At 29.2% G+C, this 19,461-nt stretch overlaps 1 protein-coding gene across 2 annotated transcripts in view; it reads right to left on the bottom strand.

Annotated features, from left to right (window-relative positions):
* LOC114128704 (transient receptor potential cation channel subfamily V member 5) overlaps positions 1-19,461 on the bottom strand; it is a 47,583-nt gene that overhangs the window by 17,816 nt on the left and 10,306 nt on the right. For both annotated transcript variants that reach the window (XR_007603513.1, XM_050198451.1), the window contains exons 3-9: positions 13,389-13,473; positions 13,150-13,326; positions 11,929-12,118; positions 11,474-11,627; positions 7,857-8,007; positions 6,394-6,497; positions 3,595-3,677 (exon numbers count right to left, since the gene is read on the bottom strand). Coding sequence is in view for 1 of the 2 variants with exons in the window: in XM_050198451.1 (XP_050054408.1) it covers positions 3,595-3,677; positions 6,394-6,497; positions 7,857-8,007; positions 11,474-11,627; positions 11,929-12,118; positions 13,150-13,326; positions 13,389-13,473 (944 nt within the window). In the remaining variant the exon portion in view is untranslated. The remainder of the gene's footprint in view (positions 1-3,594; positions 3,678-6,393; positions 6,498-7,856; positions 8,008-11,473; positions 11,628-11,928; positions 12,119-13,149; positions 13,327-13,388; positions 13,474-19,461) is intronic.

The following is a 19,461-nucleotide window of genomic DNA, read 5'->3' as shown; positions in this document are numbered from 1 at the left end:
TATCGCACGTAAGTTATTTATTTTCATAACTTTTCTTATATACAGTAATATATCTTGCACAAGTAATTTTTGCTTATTATTATACGTATAGAGGTTCCCAAGTTCTGCGTAGGTGTGATTATAATATATTATTGTAATATTAAATATAGCCACGATAGAAACTACGGTCTGACGTTCTTATAGGCAATGATGGATGATAAATATATTTTTGTAAATAAAATTACCCTCTACCAATATTTCGATACTATCATTACGACAGAATAGATATTTTTCCTTAATTCTCAATCATTCCATTAGAGTCTCGTTTAGGATTAAATGTTCAGTGAACAGTAAACTAAAATCTTTTTAGATTTCGTGTGATTTGGAAATTTCTTCACCTTTTCAAGAAGCTAAATTTTTAACTTTGAAAATAGTTTCTGGTAAGAAATTTGATAGTTGGTATACTGTAGTGAAAGGGGAGGTGGTTAAATAGCTGAGTAAAATTTTTACCAAATATGTATATAAGCTCAAAACTCAATGTTTTTAATGTTATTACCTAAGGATTGAAAATTCAATATAAAATTCTTCAGAAGTTGTGTGAAGTGGAAATCAAAAAAAAAAAATTGTTTGTAAATTCAATTTAATTATTTATGAGTTTTTGAATTTCAGACTTTATAAAAATCGAATATTAAAAATAAAATAACGATTTTTGTTAACATTTTTTTTACGATTCAAAATATATCAATATAGAAAATTCAAAAATTTAACAATTACTAAAACGATTATTTTACACATGGTGATATTTTAAAAATATATTTACTAATCTTTAGGGAAATTTAATTTAAATTAATCTTTTTTATAGTTGATTCAGTTTTTTTTTCTAGTCAAAAGCTTGAATATGTTGAAATGGATTCAGCTTTTTTTCAGGAATTTAAAAATATCAAAAATACATAATATAATAGGAACAAATTTTTTTTAAAAGACATGTTATTTCAATTTTTGACAAAATTGGATGTTTTAACAAAAACAATGGTTTTTTCTCAAACGATTCTAGTTATTTCGTTTAAAATTGGATAGTTTCATTTTTATTTGAACTTGAAACTATTCGACATTACGTATAATATTATTTTCAGTGCATGAAAATTTCAAAATATTTATACGACTAACAAAAAACACACCGTTAAGAGGGGAACTAAATCTAAATAGTGCGCGCAAAGGAAACGAAACAAAGACCCTGCTGTGAATTCAGATTTAGCAATAAATTTGGATGCGCACCCTGCGGTCTTCTAATCAGTATTCGGGTTAGTTCATACGATTTCATTTAAACCGTTAAAATACGATTTGTCTCGTAATATTCCTATCCGAACGCGAACGCAAATGACAATAATAATACTATAATATTATTATTATATAATGACGCATACGTCATCATACCATATATCATCGTGCGCAGACGACTATAAAAGCTATAATCATTTATTTTTCATCAATCGCCGCACACGGATAACACTTTTAATGACGATTTACAGATAAACTATAAATATATATACTCAACACACTACGCATTAGTCCACGTGCATCTGCGTACAATATCATAATCCGTAGTAAGTATATATAATATACGAGATACTATTATTTACTTGAATGTACCTATCGAAATTCCTAACCTAACTTATGTGTGTGTGTGTATGGTCGCGGTGGAGGAGGGGCTATACTGTGGACAAACTTTGAATATTTTATATTACACGTTTTTTTGTTATCTTATTATTTTCATTGATTTATATGACTCACGGGACACGTCTGTTATTGCAACGACGACACGCGATCAAAACGAACAATACGAGGACGCGCACGAGTGCATGAGTATATGTATTATGTAAACCTACGTACAATATGTACCTACCTAGTACCTATTAGTGTGGGTCTCGTGACCGAAATTTTTTCTTAGAAAACGAAGTGGTTAAATAAATGTAGTTTTTTCAATAATGGGGTCGATGATAGCTATAGATAAAATATAGTGGCGAAGATGATGTCCAAGTATAAAATATGGTTATCACTTATCACATATTTTATAATAATGATGATTACGCACGAGAAATTTTACTTTGAGACGATTATTATTTATATAAACTCCTCTCATCTGCACAAATAACATATTAGGTTTTACATTTGAATGCATAGCCATATTATATGTAAACGATTATAAATTTATAATGAATGTTGTTCAATCTATATTGTAATATGTGCGAGCTTAACGCGAATTATAATATATAATAATATTCGAAAGTTATTCGCGATCGACCGTGTCGTTAACTACAAGTATATTCTTCAATAAGAAAGTCTATATGCGGATATAGATACGTATAAATTTGATGTTACGCGTTTTGTATCATTTGAACGCTGTCGCGCAATCAGCTTTTTGTTTGAATAAAACAAACGTATACCGCGGTTAGGAGCATATTATATTATATGATGCAAGTATATCGCAGTTGTAATCAAACGCCCTCGGTGAATCGCTAGTTGGTCAGTTCGGTCGGAATGGTGAGCACGTTCCTACATTTATCACTCGAATGTGCATAGTTCTAAAGAACCGGAAATAAAAAAGAAACCAAACTCACAAGTTCCGGTCGTATTACAGCGGCTTGGAACTTTAATGAAACTTTTGAGGCGGTCGAGGGGACGGCAGCGCGAAAACGTTTATGCTATAATGACTACATTACCATGTTAACTTATATATATATATATATATATATTATATAAAGCGCGCAAGAAGAGACAGCGATAGATCGATCGATAAAAATTCACCGAAACAAAATATTAGTATGAACGCGTAGTGTATGTATATTTTCCAAAATGTGGTGCTTTTGAGGTTACAAACACAAATATCGACTACAAAAATGTTTGTACCATTAATTTAAAATGTGTTAACATTATTTGAACAATAATTGATTGGACAAATGAAAAATTGAGTATTTCTATATTTTTCAGAAAGTGATTTAATTTATTTTTCCTATATAATATATACTAGTATATAATATGTATCAGCTGCACAATTTACGTATTATGTATTTGAACTCATATAAAAATGTCATATCAATACAAAGAATATAATACTGCGGTAATAATACGATATATATTTTTATTTTTATTTTACTACGAAACATTGGTTAAAAATCAAAACTTATCGTATTTGGGCTACATTTTTCATGATTTGGACGTTTTTAAACCTATAGTGTGCGTCGTGAGGATTTTAGGATATGGTTTTAAACCTAAATTTTCATGATACACACACACACACAGATTTTACTAGTATTTACAGTATATGTATTACATCTATAGTAAATTGTAATATCTGTCGTGTAGTGTGCTTACTAGAACACGAACGTCGCTGGAGTAAATTACATTTTTCTAGGTTTTCAAATCGATCTTTTGCTTAAATTTGTATCTGCTCCTTGCGCCAATACTGGTGAGTGTACATAATAATAATAATAATAGTGCGTTACAAGATTCACGTTTTGTTTGTTTTACGACGAGTGAAACGTGACCGCAATACTTTTGGCCACGATTTATTATATTATACAAGGTATTAGGAGGTGCTTGAACTGGACGGCTTACCGGAATTTCACGAAAGCGTTCCATTTGGCATTTAGCAGGTCCACCAACACGCCGTCCATCATCTCCAAGTGTTCTGGACTTTCCTTTAAAACACAACGAAAACTTAAACGTTTTTGATGAATCAATAACGGCGACCGTATATAACAGGGATGGCAAATAGGTTTTTTTCTACGTGCCAATTTATAACATAATTCAAAAAAAAAAATTTCAGCCGTGCCATAATTATTTTTATTAACATAGCAAAATACAAATACAAAATATAAATGAAAAATTTATGATTATAATGTAGAAAATTATGTAAAAATGGAAATAATGTGAAAAAAATATTAAATTATTATTGTTTGTTAGAAATCTTTTGCTTCATATTGGTTGAAAGGTTTTTTATATCTGGTTGATATGATGTTGATTGCAAGGTAATACATGCTGCCGAATCTTCCTCCGTTAATCTGTTCCTAGCCTTTGAATGTGTATGATTTAATACCGAAAAGAGACTTTCGCAAGCATATGTTGAAGAAAAAATTGTTAACAATGAAATTGCTAATTTTTTGACAGAAGAAAAATTTTCTGGAATATTATTCCATACTTCTAATATTATGTTGTCAACGCCGCAATCTGTTTCTTCGTTATGTATTCGATGACGTTCCAATTCTTCGATACGCTTTCGCATATTCACAAATTTATTTGTCCAAATTGGATTAGTTTGCAAATCGATTAACTGCATTTCTAAATTTTCTAATTCCATCCAATTAAGATAGTATTCATTAAAATCTTGCACATCGAATAAATCGGGATAATTAATAATTTTTATTAATTTTTCAATTTTCTTAAAATCATGAAACCTTTGTGAAAACTGTATTTTAATCAAACCAACAATATTTGAAAATTCATTGGTAAAATCCCAATTGCTTTGTTCAAAAATGTCCACTTCACCTAACATTTTTTTCACTTTTGGGAAGTATAGAAATTTTCCAGATTTGACATCGTTAATAAACATATCTATTTTAATTTCAAAACCTTTTATTAATCCAAACATGACTTCAATTGTTTTCCCGCGTCCTTGTAACTTTTTATTCAAAGTGTTCAAATGTAATGTTAGATCTGTGAAAAACATCAATTTTACTAGCCACTCTGTATTATAAAGTTCTTTAAATTCAGTCTTATTATCATGTAAAAATAGGCGAATTTCGTCCAAACAATTTACAAATCGTTCTAATGATGTAGCCCGGCTTAGCCAGCGTACATTATTGCACAATAAAAGAGTATCATATTCACAGTTAACATCATTTAAAATTTTTTTAAATTGTCTTTTATGCATATCACGAGCAACTATAAAATTAATAATTTTATTAACTTGTTCTGACAATTCTTTTAAATCACTTGTGCCGACTTTGGAACACAACATTTGCTGGTGTATGATGCAGTGAAATCCAATTATTGGATGTCCAACATGCTTTTCAAATAACTTAACAAAACCTATTGATGCTCCAGTCATATTGGGTGCTCCATCCGTCGTAACAGAAATATTTTTTTTAAATTTATGTTGAGTTTTTTTAATTCATTGACAACAATATCACAAACATCTGTACCTCTTGTTCTTTCTGGTATATTAGCTAATTTTAAAAGTTCCTCGCGCATTTCATTCCCGTTTGAAAAACGTGCGAAAATTGCTAATCTAGCAGATGACTTTATATCTGTTGTTTCGTCCAAACAATTGAGAAGAAATCACAACTATTAATATCAGACTGAAGTTGATCAGAAATATTGACGGTCATTTTTAAAACTCTTTCTTTAATAGTATTTCTACTTAGTTGTAATTCTTGAATTCTCTGAAGTATCTTATCTTTATTATTAAAATCTTGGAATAAACTAGGAGCAGCTTTTAACATGACCGTTTTTAAAAACTCGCCCTCGCAAAATGGTTTTGAGTGTTTGGCAATTAAATGAGAAATTTCAAAACTTGCTTCAGTGACATTATTAGAAGTTTTTACGAATTTACATAACAAATTAGATTGGTTTTCAATTACCTTCAAGCGTTGAGAAATAACTTCTTTCCTTTCAGTAATATTTAACTCTGAAATTTCTTTGTGGTTTGTTTCAAAATGTCGTTTGATAGAAGATGTCCGAGATACAATAATTTCAGAGCACAGACCGCATCGACTTTTATCTCCATATTTAATAAAGCCATATTCAATTGTCCATGATGGTAAAAAATTTCGGACATCCTGTAATTTTTGTTTTTTTGCATGTGACATTTTAAATAAAAATTAATATAATAACGTAAAATTCGCACACGGTGTATTCTCTCAATACACGAACGAGAACTGATTACCTATATACGAGTAATATTAACTTGTCCACACACTTCTAGTAATCTAGTGTCCCACTATATTACAACATATAAATTATATTTTATAATAATAAAGATAAGATATCTGAGCCGTCGTAGTTCTGTACTAAATACTATTAAATAAAAAAAAAGATAAGATAACAATACCTCGTGGTGAAATATATATTATTAATATAAATATATATGGACAAATGAAAGTTTTTCGAGTGCCATCGAAAATCTCACGCGTGCCAAGCTTGGCACGCGTGCCATCTATTTGCCATCCCTGGTATATAATAATATAATAAAATTTAAACATCAAATTATTTTCAATAATGCAATACACGATAAAATGTATAACACAATGTTTAACTGCAAAGCGCAAACTGCGTCAAGTCAATTTCTATAATCGCCTTAATATGATTTTTTTTTTATCTGATATAGTAAATAAATAAATAATATACTACACTCACTCCAAATACGACCAAGTTGAGTGCAGAATTTCTGCTGATCTGTCCCGTGTCGTTGTCGATAGTGTCGATTTGGGTCAGGGGATACGCGGCACAAGTTATACTACCTAAACATAACAAACGCTGTTGTATAAGCTTATTTTTGGCAAACCACAAGAAAGCATCAAATAGTGAATACACGAATAATTTGTGTAAGTATAAGTATTATAAATTCAGGTCCAACAATCTTAATCATACATTGACGGTCTACAGTATTCTCCCGCATCCCACAGGTAATAATAAAAGTCTTTGGACGTTATTTAAAATATAATATACCATGTATACATTCGAGTACTAGTTTGTTTTAAAATTTTAACGTGCTATAGTATACTATAAATAAAATATTTAAACTTCATATTATGACGTGTGTAATTTAATTGGGCATATTTTAATAATGATTTTATTGGGGGGGGGGGGGGATGCGGATTTCGAATCAAATTAAATACTAATGAAAAATTTCTTATAAGTTTTTATTTAAAACTAGTATAGCACATTCCAAAGATAAAAATAAGGAAATAAAAATATAGTATTATGTTACGTGCTATAATAATTATCATAAGACAATATTATAAAACATTTCAAAAGTAATATTCTGCGCAGGAATGTACCTAAATTGCCTATACGTTGCGCCAGGTTACACAATATTATACATGAAATCGACCAGAATACTGTTAGACCTGTTGTAGTTCCAAAATACTTTGTTTTACTTATTAGGACAGTAGATACATCTTATTTTTATAATATTAAAATCCTCAAAAATATTTTTGACTTTTGAAAATTATTTCTGAAATTTATATTATTTATATTATTTGAATAATGAGTAATAATTTTTAGTTTGAAATCATTACATTTTTAATTAATTACGAAAAAAATAACCACAATTGATTATGTCAAAATACGTATTATTATACATAAATAATATAATAAGTAATACGTAGTATACACCTAGTATAACTTCTTATGAATATAATACTTTTTTTAAATATTATGTTTACTATAGTACCATTCTAAATAGAAAAAATATTATTATATGAGTGATCATTTAACTAACACAAATTAGAGCATTGCCAGAATTTAAATTTACACTAAAAAAAAAAAAAAAAATAAAAAACATATGTGATTTTTCAATAATTTTTCAAAATGTTTCATAGTATACTGTGAAAGTGCACCTACTGTATAATAATACGTGTACGTGGAGTTTAGCCAGAGATTTTTATATTGAACTGTATACACCCACGTATTTCTGAAAAATATATATATGTTTTATAAATAATATATTATATCATAACGTGTATACACTGCCCGGGTATATAAACGTCATTATTTAACTACGCATGTATGTGTGTATATTATTTAGATAAATATATATTTGTGTGGTGTAATACATGGGTGCTGTGGTCCATGTAAGCGATTATAGTTCGTTTTACCGATCTGCCAATAAATTTCACGTTCGATTTTGAGTATGTGAAAGAACATTTGGATCCGAGCCAGTTTTGCGGCAAGTGTGAGTGGCGTCAAATTTTGCACGTTCCTAATGTTGAGCTCCGCCCCGATCTCGTAGGCCATGTCGAATGTCGACTGCCGGAAACACACGTGCACACATATAATATTATTATTATTATTATTTTTGGGCCAATAATGATTTGTAATAATATAATTTAGTATTTGACAATCTACTTTGTTTTTTTAACATGGTTGATGTAAAGGTAATCAATGATTATGTATCAGTAAATCAAAAATTTGTGCTGAATGGTGATAATGTTTATAATGATTTCATATAATAATTATATTGTAAGATATCGAAAATAAAACCATAAAACCATAATATACCTAGTAATGAATCAATGTATGTTAAACAAGATAGCTCTAAAAGTAAACCTTTATTATTTTGAGCCAGGAGATGAATTTTAATTCCTATGAGTCAATATAAACGTTAAAAATAACACGCATATAATTAAATAAAGTTTGAATACGTGCTAAAAACTGTGTCTATTTTATCTTAAGTAAAATGTTCAATTTTAAGTGGATATTCAAAACTAAAAAAGAAAAACCATACACTTCTATCTACGACCGTTGTCACATGATGATCCATTACTAGGAAGAATAAAGATTAATTTATCAATAATTAATAATTAGTAGTCTCCGAAAGAAAAGTTTTGTAAAAAATTCAAGAGTTCACGTGGAATTAAAATGGAAAATAAAATAAGCGATCAAGGAGAAAACCTGGCCAACAGTTGTTAGATATAGTGAAAAAAGATATGTACATCACAAATATTGAATCAATGGAAATGGATAATCTATTAGACCGGAAAAGATGTGGCGTTTGGTGGAAGCGTGCAAAAAGACTCAATATCCTGTGAGATTAGGAGAAAAAAACAACCTTATTGACGTTAAACATCGATCGTGTGTCGATTAAATTATGGAAAAAATTTAGAAACATAGGTAGATACATATATCGAAATAACGAGAAAGAAAACGCAGATAATAATAATCAGAGAAAGAGACACTAGTCGAAAAGTTAAATATTTTCTAGGAAATCAGTAAATCCAAAAATATATTATAATCGAAATAGCTTTCTTTTTCGAGTGAAACTGACTTAACGAATATCATTATAACAGTATTATAAACATTTGTATTATTTTTTTTCAAGCCGCTAAAAGGTAAAATAATGAGAATCATCTTTATACCGACACCACCGGCTTATATGCCAGCAGGTGTAACAAACCTGCCAATCATTAAGGACCCGTGTAAAACTCAAGTGTCTAAAAGTGTCCCTTCTGGTATTCAGTATAATATAACGGATGCCGCGACTGAAATCTATTTATTATTTAATATATCACATTATTATCATCATGATAGTATGCGTGCGAAGTGCGTTCGTCATTTTTTGAAATTGCTCCTCTCCTTACCACTGCTATAACGCTGTCAGATATCCTACTTCTGATGGACTATACAAAATAATATATCAAAAATACTAGCACGTTCCGTCTTGGACCCGTCTCCGTCGTGTAGGAATTTTATGTTATATTTTTTTTCTCTCGATTTTTACATTATCCATTACATCCCTTTTTCTCGACCGCTAATATTTTTCACATGTTGCCGATTATATCAAGGCACGTTGTATAGATATAATATATTTGATGTACCTACTGTGTCATCGATGCTTGATGAACGAAAGAAAATTTATTATTATAATATAAATTATAAATTATTATTTTTTTGTTATCAAATATTGTTTTTAAATCAGTTTTATATATTATGTTTGCTGTTTAGTCACATACACACAGATTAGGATAGGTTATTAGGTTAGTTATATCATCTATTTAGAATTATAACCCACTAGCTTTCCCCGTGTACTTTTGACACCTCTTGTATAGAAAACTTTAAAACTTATTTCATAATTAATTGACATTTTGGACATAGTTGACCGTTTTGCATTGACGGTACGCTCTATTACTTTATTTTCGCTTTGCGTTTTTTCTAATTTTTTCTTTTAGATCTTAACCAAACCTAAGAATATCCTGGTTGACTCGATTAACGTTGTTTTGTTCAAATTTTAACAAACACCCGCATGTGATCGTAAGTTCATCCAAAAATCTCATTAAAAAAGCACTTTCAGTTTTTCCAAAATTTCGTTGTTGAATTATTTTTAAAACCTTGTCATATTTTGGTTTCATATTGAGAAACCTTTGCGAGAGTGTACTCAACAACTTCACAAGGTTTCATGGTGATCGGATGAACAACATAGGAATGCACAATGGACAAACAGACATACATTTGCATATATAAACATAAATTTATAATTTTTTGTTTAAATAAATTGTTTGCAGACAATTTTAACGTTAACGAAAATATGGGTTATGACTCATATGTGAAGACTGTTTTGAACTTAAAATATAGAATTATGTATATACTTTAAACTTAGAGTATATAGATATGAATAATAATATATAAGTTTATATTATAATTTATTGTGGTCTTGTGGAATTTGTTGACTGAGAATATAAAACACGATTTTGACCGCGTATGGAAGAAAGTTTAATAATAGTTTTGATGTAGGTACTTTTATTTAGTATCCTAATATATATAGATTTACAATATTTCATAAAGTGAGCTTATAAAAACGCCATAATATTTCGTTTACATATTTGACGCAACCAGTATTAGGTTTTTTACACTTTCACCGTAAAATGTTAACACGCACGAGTTGCACTAAGATTAAAAAGTGAAAACATACTGTAAATACGTCTGTTCTAGTACCTATTATTAAAATGCGCTCGTTATTAATTCTTGTTACTAAATTTACCGACTGCTACTGCCAGCTTACTACACGTTAAAAATACAACTATCGATCGTCGCGAGTATTTTCGCTGTCCATTGTTTGTGTTTTAACTTTATGCTAAGTCGGATTTTCGGTTATTTATTATACACAGATATTGTGCAATATATTTTACACGTTGTGGTATTATACGAAGAGGGTGGATGATGTGCAGCGATATATTTTCAGTACGCTGAAGGTTTTTGGTTTTTTTTTTTTTGCAGTAGTTTATCCACATGGTGCAGGTTACGAAAGCGAGACGAAGTACAAAATAATAATGATTACGCTTATTGTGATGGAGACGGCTTTGAAGGAAAGTTATGTATGGTCGAGCGAGGGAGGGATCGATGGGAAGCGCGAAGTGAAATGAGTCCTGTTTGGCCACTGGGGAATTCGGGCGTAATAAACACGCGGGACATAATTCGGTCAAAAGTATAGGTATATAGATATAATATTCATGAATAATACCCATTTACTATAGGATCCTATAGGATCCTCCTATTATATTTATTTTATACATATTTATATGGAATTAAACTATAAAACTATAAGGTACCATGATTAACATATTATTAGTACTGTAAATTATTACTCAACGTTATATTAAACTAATATTTTAGAATAATTTTTACCGACGTTTACTGCATGTATATACAATAGTGTTATGCGATATGATAGATTAGATACTATTAGGTAATATTATTTCTCGTAAGTAGGTTCACTTACGATTTTTTCGTAAATCACGAGCATGTGCAAAACCGTATTGCCGTTGGTGTCCTGGTTGTTGGGATCGGCGCCTCTCGCCAACATCAAACGGTAGCTCTCCTCCTGGCCAAGACACGCTGCAAATGACAATGGATATTCACCCCAATACACGTACCTGCGATTTGGATAATCGTTTATTTTGTAATAATTATATAGCACGTGCATGTGTAGTGTGTACGTTGTGAATCTTCTCTATTTGCGTGCTTTTGGTTTTTAAAGTAATGACGATCGTATGATATTATATGACATTTATAAGAAGTTCAGACGGATACAAATATCAAATATTCAACAAAACGTTGTCTATATTACGTGTGCTCGAGATTTAGACAAGGCAAATGATTTGATAATAAGTGGAATATTATTGTGAAATTCTGTGGTTATTAGTTCAGGTTTAAATATATATATATGTGCTTTACCCTTCGTAATTGGTGTCAGGACACAAGTTCACCCATTCGTGGTCGAGCGAATCCGATCGTGAAGCCTTTTGATCTTCCGTACTCATGAAGTTCCCAAAACACCGTTCGTTAAGGTCAGCTCCGCTGTCCATCAGCACTTTTACCATGGCCGGATCTTCGTTGACAATGGCCATGTGCAACACGCTTTCTCCTGTACCAAAAATCGATTTATGAACCACAGTAGTGGTATATATTTTTTATTGAGTCCCGCGGGATAAAACATAATATACTAAATATATAATAAATATATATACTATACTTTAAGTATATATTATACAGAGTGGTTTACAACGACTCATGACTTTCAATTGACTATAACCAAGGATGAGCATTAACAAATTAAAAAGTTTAAATTAAATTAAATTTTTAACTTAATTAGTTACTTTTGTGTTTCCGATCGTTTAAATACTAACTTAAATTAATTGTTTTTTAATTAACGTGGAATCAACTAATTATATTTTAATAAATTATTTTGTTTTAAATTTTATTTTATTTTATTATATTTTAATCAATTTCGTTTTCCTGTCAAAAATGATTTAAGTTAGTTTGGTGTGAATTGTATTTTTATTAATGATGAAAAGCATTAATGATATACTACGTAGAAATACTAGTATAGTCGCTATATCGTTTTGAATGAAAATAAAGTGAGATAATATAATGTTATATCATAAAATAATAATGTTATAATTTAAAATAAAGTTCAACAATTGTGTATTTACTATAATTTAACTAAAAATGAAATAAACTTTAAATTTTTTTTTACTAATGCATATTTTTGGTTGAAAAATTAACTAATTAATAGAAAAAATCTTATATTTAGTACCTATACTTATACAATACAATAAAAATATTTTTGCTTCGTTCAAGTACCTAACAAAATATTTAAAAATCCGGTACTTAACATCCCATTGAGCAGTAAATATACTTTTTTTGTTATCTCTTTTAAATGAGTATATTTTTTTAATAAATTAATTACTTTAACCATAATTCATAACGATATGCTTTGTGCAAAGTCAGTGGTAATTTTATACAGTTAATTTTATAGGCTTTTTATAGATATATCTAGTAATACAGAACAAACACAACTCGACAATATAGAATATAGAAATAAAAATGTACTTAATTTTATTTTTACCAATTGCAATGATTTTATTCGAGATTAATCGTTCGATCATAACTCACCGTAATACTCATCAATCATATAAATGTCGTTTACAAGTTTTGGATAGAAATGCAACAGCCTTTTGGCTAAGTCGGCGTGTATAGACGTCGCGTTGAGCAAACATAGATGTAACGCCGTTTCTCCGACAGTGCCCCTTTCTTTCAGATCCCAGCACACTTCCCGATACTGCACTTCCCCTGCGAGCGAAAGTTTTCAAATAGTTTTTGGAGAATGAGCCACAACTACTCGGAGCACTTACCCAGTTTTTCCAGTTCTTCGATGGTGGGAATGTCTTTTTCGATGTCGTAATCATTGGGGTCTTCCATGTTCTTTAATGGTGGAAGCTGTGTGGTAGAAAACAAATAGCATTAGTAACAGATATTGTTATGGAGAGGCTTAATGAGATATCTGAAGAACCCCAGTAGTAGGATCCAATTGGCGGTGGGATTAATATTCAACTGGGAAAACAAAGAAAAATCAAATTGACTTGGTTGCTAAATGCGTTTACGTGAAAGATCCGATGGAATTAAATTACGGATAACTTATTTGAAAAGTTTTGACTGAAACGTTCTATAAATGGAACAATAACGGCTGAAAAGTAGAAATTTTGGCAGATGCGCGTTGTCCATTACTTCGTTAAATAATATGCAAGTTACACTGCTACTATTATTTCAATTTCAAATTTGTTCAATTTTAGGAATAAACAGATATATCTAATGACTAGATTTATTTATTAAAAAACATTGGGAGGTATAATATTGTATAGTAAAATATTAATATTTAGATTGAGATAATAGCCATTGCAGAGACTTATTATAGTATTGTAAACTTTATATATTTATAAAGATGGCCTTAATTTATGATTTAATATGTGGTCAAACATGGCTGATGATATTAATAATGCAACATCATTTTTACTATTAGCCATTTCAGCGTGGTTTTATTTTAGTATAAGAGCACCAAAAACGAAAAATTATATTAATAAAAAAAAGGCGCTTAATTTTACATCGACATTGTTTTATACAATCAAAGAGTTTTTAATACATAATTTAACCTAAATTATGTTACCTTTGAAACGCAATAGGGTAATAGAATAATATGGTTTAAAAAATGATAATAATTAACTGAACTCAAATGTATGTGGTCAGTTAAGTACGACTGGTTATGAGCCTTTGAATTTGAATTTTGTTTGATTTCATGTTATCATGCGTTATTTTGAATAATATTATAACTGCGTTTCATCATGGGTCATAAGCAGCAATAATCAATGTGGTGATCAAACTTTCATAAATTTGGTTGTATTTATTATTATTTTTACATATTTTATTATTGAACGGTATGGCGTGACCACGTTGCTTTAAATTAGAATAATAATATGTATACATTTGTATTGTGATAGTTGTTTAAAGACATGGACAGCCGAGACATATATATTATTATTTTTGGTAATATTATATTGCAATATTATTACTGCCAGGTCAGGTAGTTGGTTTAGTGTAATGAAGTATATATATAATACCCATACATAATAATATTACTTCTAATGAAATCGTAAGTCCCTAACGTAATATTATTACTTATTACTGTGAAGTAGACTTAACACGGTAGGCCTTTTCTACTTTACATATGGAAAGTAACATCCGTTCATTTATTATTTATGGCACGCGTTTTAAATTTCAAACGAAATAAATTACGTTTACTTTATTCGTCGACAGTGACGCTTTAATGGCACCCCCCCCCCCCTAACGTTAATCTTGCGTTTTAATTTGTTATTCCACTCAGCAGTGTAAATTAGCATTCGGAAGTCGATTAATTTGTCGAAGGAAATAAAAAAAAAATAAAAGACAAACAAACAAAAACGAAGAATTAACGTTTACGCGGTCTTTTTTTTGTTTTTATCGTGTACCTGTGTTGTTATATTATATTTTATGTTACACAATATTATAATATACGTGCGCTCACAACACACACTGACAGTGTTTCCGAGCGACAGCAACGGAAACTTTCGCTGTGATGTCAAACAGATAATTGAAATAATTATTATTACGGACCAAAATTTCGTGAACTGCTTTCAACTCAATTAAATTCGTAATTTTCCAATTAAGTAACGGTATTGTGTTTGTCGCGTGTAAAACATTAATTTATCGTAAATAATAACGCGCCATCGTCGTAGCATTCTCGATAAAACGCATTGCACACATACACAATATCGTGTGCACAAAAGCTGTATACGCGGCGTTTGTCTACTACATAATATGTTACTATACAGGTACGGTATATCATTTAAGCTCGTCACGGGCGAGAAATAACTTTTTCACTTCGCTTTTTAATTATAATAGGCATAGTGTATAATATAATACTATATTATAACGTTGTATAGTGCTCCGTTGATTCGACACATTTCTCTGTTCATAAATCCTCGAACAACGCACAACATAATACGTACGTATATATTGAATATCGTGTTGTGCAACCGCGAATTTATGCGCACGTCGTCGTACACGTATTGCTCTGCCGCGACTGTAAAATTTAATAAATTATATATATATAGCCGAATCGTAGGGGCGTTTCATACCGATAGCAATATTTAAACGGTGTTGTGTGCTTCCGACGCTTTCCAGAGAACGGTATATTATAATTGTTATTGTTCATTGTTGAGTGCCGCGCCACACTGCACGTGGAAACGTCGAACTCGTTCAATATTATAGGTATGTAAATATAATATACAGAGTGGTGTATCAGACATGCTCATCACCATTTGCCCATCACACAATTGTCATTTACTAACGAATTCAGAATTCAGAATTTTGGAATTTTCAAATATATTTAAAGACCCAATTTTAAAATTCTTAAGATATTTTGTACTAAATGTGGAGATACTCTACTTCTGTTTTTCAAACGAGAGCTTACTTTTCAATTATTTATTGGATAATTTTTGTAAAAAAAAATCGTAATCAATATTTGAATTAGTAGTTTTTGAGCTATTTAACTTTGTGCACTTAGGGTAATAAATTCTAGAGATCTATCAATAAATCGTAAAATTAATACCAATGATCGGGTGACGTTCTATCATCGCGTTTATATTTCAATCATTATTATTTTACATACAATTGGTTTTCTAATAATATTAAAAAAAAAAAAAATACAATACAAAACCAATGTTTATTATCATCATATAAAATTACTGTTGGTTATCCATTGTAGGTGTGGACATATTATGTATAGATATTGCATATTATATTATATGATCAATGATCTCAGCGAAATGATTATAACTGTTTAATTAATACTTACGTCTGTATTTCTGTACACAGAAATTACATAAAAAGTTTATCCGAATTTTAAAGAAGGGATGCCTTAGGGGCATTGTTTCTCTAATTGTTACGTAACTTCAAGAGTACGGTCTAGTAAAGGGTTGGTGTTATACACGTATACGTCAGCTATAAACTGAATAATATAATAATAATAACGTGTACACTGTACATGGTGCGTTAGAAGTGAATTGTACAATATGACGTACAACTTAATGTTGTCAAAAAAATTCTACAGTTAAAGCTTGTGAGGGTTTATATCATATACTATATTTATAGCTGAAATTCTTGTGTTTCATTAAATATGTATTTTTATTTTCATGGGTTATTATAATATAATAGAAATTAAAAATTTATTAACTTTTACAAATAAAGCTGAATGAAATTAAATATTATAATAAGATTATCGTATTAACAAACGCGGATAGCCAACATTTATACAGTACCCAACATCAATATTACATTATTATAATCACTGTAAGTTAATATTTACGCATTTAACAAATGTATACTTCTTGAAATTTATCATTTTTAAATCGTAAATGCAATTTTTATAAGCCTTAATCGTCTATGAATCGCAGAGTTTTTTGCACACTTCAGACACTTCAGTATGTAAGCGATGGTTAATGCGATTATTTTTTTTCACTGCAATTCTCTGCGTTGTATGCGTATATTAATTTACGTACAAAAAAAAAAAACTCGTTAATGCCACAAATGAAAACATCAAACGCCTTCTTCCCCTCTCTAGCGACACCACACGGGTTCAAAACCACAGTAGAGATTTTTTAAACCGTTAAAAAATGAAATCGATCGCCTGGAAACTAGGCGGTAGTCCTATAATACGATATGCCCAGAGTGTATTTTTTGGAGGGGGGGGGCTGCGCGCGCAAGTGTGAACGTTGTGTTCGTCGATTACTACGGGTAGGTAATATATTATGATATGTAAAATATACGACCTTTTTCCTCATCTTAATCGCAATTTCATTTATTTTTTCTTCTAATTTCGTCACCTATTGAAGTATTGTTTAAATATATTTACATCATGTTTAAATGTAACTGTGTGATATTTCCTGCTCTGGAAAAAAAAGATCTGTGACATTGCATTATATCAAAAAAGATAAGTATAATTACCTATTGATTACAATTATATAATCATATATAAGTACCTATATAAAAAACATATACTCTATATTGTCTGGTAATAATGGTATAATAATAATTAAAGATATTATCGCGGCCAATATGTTATATAGATAAACAATTATTGAGCATAAAGCTGCTGAAAATCGCCGAGTGGAAGTATTTACATAATTGACACTAATTTTAAAAACTGTAAGCAAATATTTGAACGATTTATGCCTGACAAGCTAATCAATACCTGATATATTTGAAAGCAAATTTGTCTTCTTTCAAATTATATATATATATAATATACACATATATATATATTATAATATAGATAATCATTTGGTGGACATTCAGTTCACAAAACTGCTCGAGATTAGTTCTATTTTAATTTTATATTTTTTAATAAGTAAACATAAATTGCGAAATTTTATTAAACTTATTTTCAATATATTTTGGTTTGTTGTTCTATACTATTATAATTTACTACACAAGGTATAAGAGAAAGATGTGACAAATAAAAATTAAAAATCCTAATTAATAAAAATACAAAATGTAAATGAACAATAAATAATTTAAGATTTACTCTGTCTAAAAATTTCCAAAAATATAATATTTTGAAAAAAGTTATAACATTTCTAATTAATACTAAAAAAAGAAAGAAATATTGATATTTCAAAAAATAAACTACTTATTGACATAAATAAAATTTTTAACCTTGACATTGTTCTAAAAATGAGTTAGACTATCTCGATTTTTTTTCAAAAAAAAAAATGGGTAATCAATGATTATATTTTTTGTATTAAGCGTAAGCGCCTGTAAATTAAAAAATATTGATTAGAACAAAAGTTATTTCATTAGTTAGGTTTTTTTGTTTTACTCTGTATTTTTATCGTTGTCATTTTACATTTTTAAAAATAATAAAACAATTCGATAACAATGCATGTGTTCTCTCTATTCAAATATACAAACGTTTTGAAGGTCAAAAATTATCACTTTGGTTATGTTATAATATATTATTTAAATGTTATAAATTACAATATTATAATTGGGCAGTTACTAGCACTCAGATGTCTAATGGGACCGCTTGCTGCAAATTTATACCTGTGATCAATCTGATGGGAATTTGATCGAACGGATACTCAATACTTACGTGTTAATTCAACATGCATATCTGTTTTGACAATAGCTTTCCATAAGTAATTCAAAGACTTATTATAACAGTACCTATCGTATTAACCAGGTTGTCGGTAATTCATATTCATATTAATATACGCTATTCGCAATTGTAGAAGATTGTTTTAATGATGGTATTAATGTTTTATTATAATGTTCGTTAATTATAATAATTCTATAGCGTAGGTACATCATTAAAGCAATATACGTGCATATTTGTTGGGTATATAATTTCTAAGGAGAATGGTATGGTCTAAATACTTTGATAGTTTCTTAGTCTGCCGACAGTCTACATATTGTAACTTAAAAGTTAAAATTTATTTATTTTTCTAATAAATTAAACACAAATTAAAATGGTGTAATTATTTATAGTAAAGAGTTTATTACCTGTTGAAATACTAAAAAACTGCATCTATGTATTTTTGAAATTTTCAAAATTATTAATTTATAGAAATAATATTATGGACAATATCTATTAAATCGTATAATATTGCATTTATAAAGAACTAAAAAAATAAGATTATTTCAAAATTTTATTTTATAATGCAAACAAGTTTTCTTCCCTAAAAGGAAGTTCAAGATAAAACTTTTAGAATAGTCCTTTAATGTAAAATAGTGTAAAAAAAAAATGAAAAAAAAAAATAAAAATAAACCATTTATCTTTAACTATATTTAGATTATAAAATTTATCAAAATAATTAAATTTAGATATTACACTAT

This window comes from Aphis gossypii, chromosome 1 (genome assembly GCF_020184175.1).
Source record: "Aphis gossypii isolate Hap1 chromosome 1, ASM2018417v2, whole genome shotgun sequence".
NCBI classification, from domain to species: Eukaryota; Metazoa; Arthropoda; class Insecta; order Hemiptera; family Aphididae; genus Aphis; species Aphis gossypii.
This window is presented reverse-complemented; position numbering and strand designations above follow the sequence as displayed.